Source organism: Cyprinodon variegatus, unplaced genomic scaffold (assembly GCF_000732505.1).
Source record: "Cyprinodon variegatus isolate N-32 unplaced genomic scaffold, C_variegatus-1.0 Scaffold125, whole genome shotgun sequence".
Classification (NCBI taxonomy): Eukaryota; Metazoa; Chordata; class Actinopteri; order Cyprinodontiformes; family Cyprinodontidae; genus Cyprinodon; species Cyprinodon variegatus.
In genome coordinates this window covers 1220068-1222905 of record NW_015150578.1, presented here as the reverse complement: position 1 = coordinate 1222905, position 2838 = coordinate 1220068, and the positions used below count along the sequence as shown (strand labels likewise).

Genomic DNA, 2838 nt, shown 5'->3' with positions numbered 1-2838 from the left:
ACTCATGAGTCTGTGGGAGAGAAAAAAACACACGCTGGTCATCCAAATGCTATCACGTCACTATATGTCAGACTCCATAACCTGCCCATGCCATTCACACTGCTGTATTGCACACTGCTCTATTTGCACTACCTTGTACATTTTACTTTTTATATTTATCCATATTTTTATCTTAAGTGTATATATTAGTATATTTTTTGCATGCCTTATACCCCAGTGTTTTTAGAGATTTTTATAATTTTATTTACTATTTCATATATGTTTCATGTTGCACGACGAAACATATTCCTAGTTGTGAACTTCTTCACTAACAATGGCAATAAACCAGATTCTGATTCTGATTCTGATTTTAAAGGGGGATTGCCACTCACAATATGGCGGATAGCCTGACATGTTGGGTCACAGGAAATGCGGCTTCCTGTGAAACGTGCGAAAGCTTTTACGCCAATAAGAATAAAGATTCAATATCCAAGTCTAAGCGACCAATGAAACGAAGTCTTTCATTTTAGCCCCAGTCGTCCACTGCTAAACCTCAATGTTTGGCTCTCTCTCATTCGATAGGTAGGTTAAATTTACTGCAGCTCTTTCGGTGTGTCCACTCTTTCTTTCTAGATATACAGCGGGAATTAATCTAAATATATAACATCTGGAAAATATCCAGACGATTTTTAACTTATGTTTATATTTGCTTATTCTATAAAGCTACAAGCTAGCTCAAAAAGCTAACCAGTGCTTATATAAGTTACATTTTTTTTTCTCTTTTTTCTTGTTATAAAGGTTTTTTTTTTTTTTTAACCTGTGTTGTCACTATTTTAAGACGACTGTTTATATCTGAAGTTAACATAACAATGCGGGTTTAATTTAGTAAAGCCTTTCTTTATCCTTCAGGTCTCTTCCTTATTAGCTCCTCTGTCAACATGAATGATCCATGGCAGGAATGTATGGACTTCTGTTTAGATGTCACCAAACGGGCAGGAAAAGTAAGAAAAACTCTATAACTTCACACACACACACACCAAGTTTTATTTATTTTAACACACTTTTTTCCAGCACTCTTCTAATTAGTTCAGTTTGGTCTAATCAGAGCTGTAACAAGTACACTGTACATGTTATTCATATGGCATATTATGTACTAAGTAAATGTGTGCAAACTTCTGACATTGAAGATGTAAATGTAATAAGAAGGTAATCTCTCTTTTTTTCTGGGATTTGCAAGAATGAAATAATAATAAATAATAATCTAATCCTACTTTAGTTCGATTTAATTCAAGGGTGAAAAGGGTTCCTTTTATACAATAGTTCCAACTGTAGATGGCACACAACTCATCTACAAATCAATCACTAACTATCAAAACTACAGATTGGAAAAAGAAAATACAGAGTGGATGGAAGTAACAGTAATATGTGTACTTTATAAAGTTAAAACATTTTTTTTTTATTTAATTTTAGTAGAGTTACTTATAGCAGGTGGATAGGTGGGTTATTTTATTTTACTATAGTAAATGTAAAATGTTAAGTATTTAAAAAAAAAAATGTTGGAGAGCTGCATTTCTGATTGCCATCCTGGGGTCACTTAGTCTCCATAACAACCATTAGACTAAGGCTGAAACAATGAATTTAACAATAATAATTGTGATTAATTGATTATTCCAATAATTGTCAACTAATTTAGTAATAGACTAATCGTTAACTGGAGTATAGAGACTTTAAAACACCCATTAGCTGTCAGAGCAACCTACTTAGAGCAGTAATTACATAAAAATTGTAAATTATATATAAACATTTTGCATTTAAGATAAAAGAAATGTTTTTTTTCTATCTATTTGCGCTATCCAGAACTCCTCAAGTGGAAGAGGTTCAGTTTTACCTGGTTTGACTTTGTAAAAAAATCTTCTTTAAGGAACCTTTTCTATCCGATTATAAATCTATTGATTGAAAAAAATAATCGACAGATTAATCGACTTGCAACTTGTTAGTTGCAGCTCTATATTAGACACTAGCGATATGCCAACCTGTTGTTAAGAAAATGTGCGTTGGGAAAAAAAAGGGTTTTCTGTCCGTCACAATTGTAAATTTGTGGAATTTACTGAACTCTACTGAGATTTGGTGATATATATATTTTTTTGATTCCTTAAAGTAAGAATTCTAGTTTTTTGGCAAAAAAGTGGGTCTTTTGTAAAGCAAAAGCTGGTTAAAGAAAAAGTCCTTTAGGTAATGATTAGGATCTGTGAAGACGTGGGGCGCCGTCTCTTTTAGGGGCCCCTTGAGCCTTGCAGGACATAATGTTTTTTTAATGTGGGTTTGATTTCTAGCTCAATAAATTTACTGAAGTTACTGATTGTATTTATTATATGTATATATTATTATATGTATTGTATTTTAGCGACTTCTGCGTATGTCCAACACTAAAATGTAGCATTGAACATGCACTCATGCTTGCTAGATGTAACTTTTTAGCTTTCCTCAGGTCATTAAAAATCATTAAAAGTCATTAAATTATTATTTTTTTAAATTAAGGCCTTAATTGCCATTAAGACTTATTAAATGTGATTGTGGCATTTAAAACGCTTAATAAAAAAAAAGTTTATAAAAACAATTTCAGTAGATATATTATATCAGACATAACTCATATGTTTGGAAAAGAAGCTTGAGGCGGAGAAAAAGCTAGAGAATGGGAAAATGCAAATTTCAACAAAAGTGGCTGGAAAACAAGGAATTCGGGACATGGCTGCAGCCTGTCGACAGCAAGGACAACAAAGGATTTTGCTGTGTTGTATACACTCACCGGCCACTTTATTAGGTACCCCATGCTAGTAACGGGTTGGACCCCCTTTTGCC

General features: G+C 33.0%; 1 protein-coding gene across 1 annotated transcript in view; it reads left to right on the top strand.

Annotated features, from left to right (window-relative positions):
* The first annotated feature begins 494 nt into the window (after positions 1-494).
* Positions 495-2838, top strand: part of LOC107085441 (inositol monophosphatase 1-like) — a 20389-nt gene continuing 18045 nt past the window's right edge. The window contains exons 1-2 of the mRNA XM_015375753.1: positions 495-561; positions 889-980. Coding sequence (XP_015231239.1) covers positions 918-980 — 63 coding nt within the window. The 5' untranslated portion in view covers positions 495-561; positions 889-917. The remainder of the gene's footprint in view (positions 562-888; positions 981-2838) is intronic.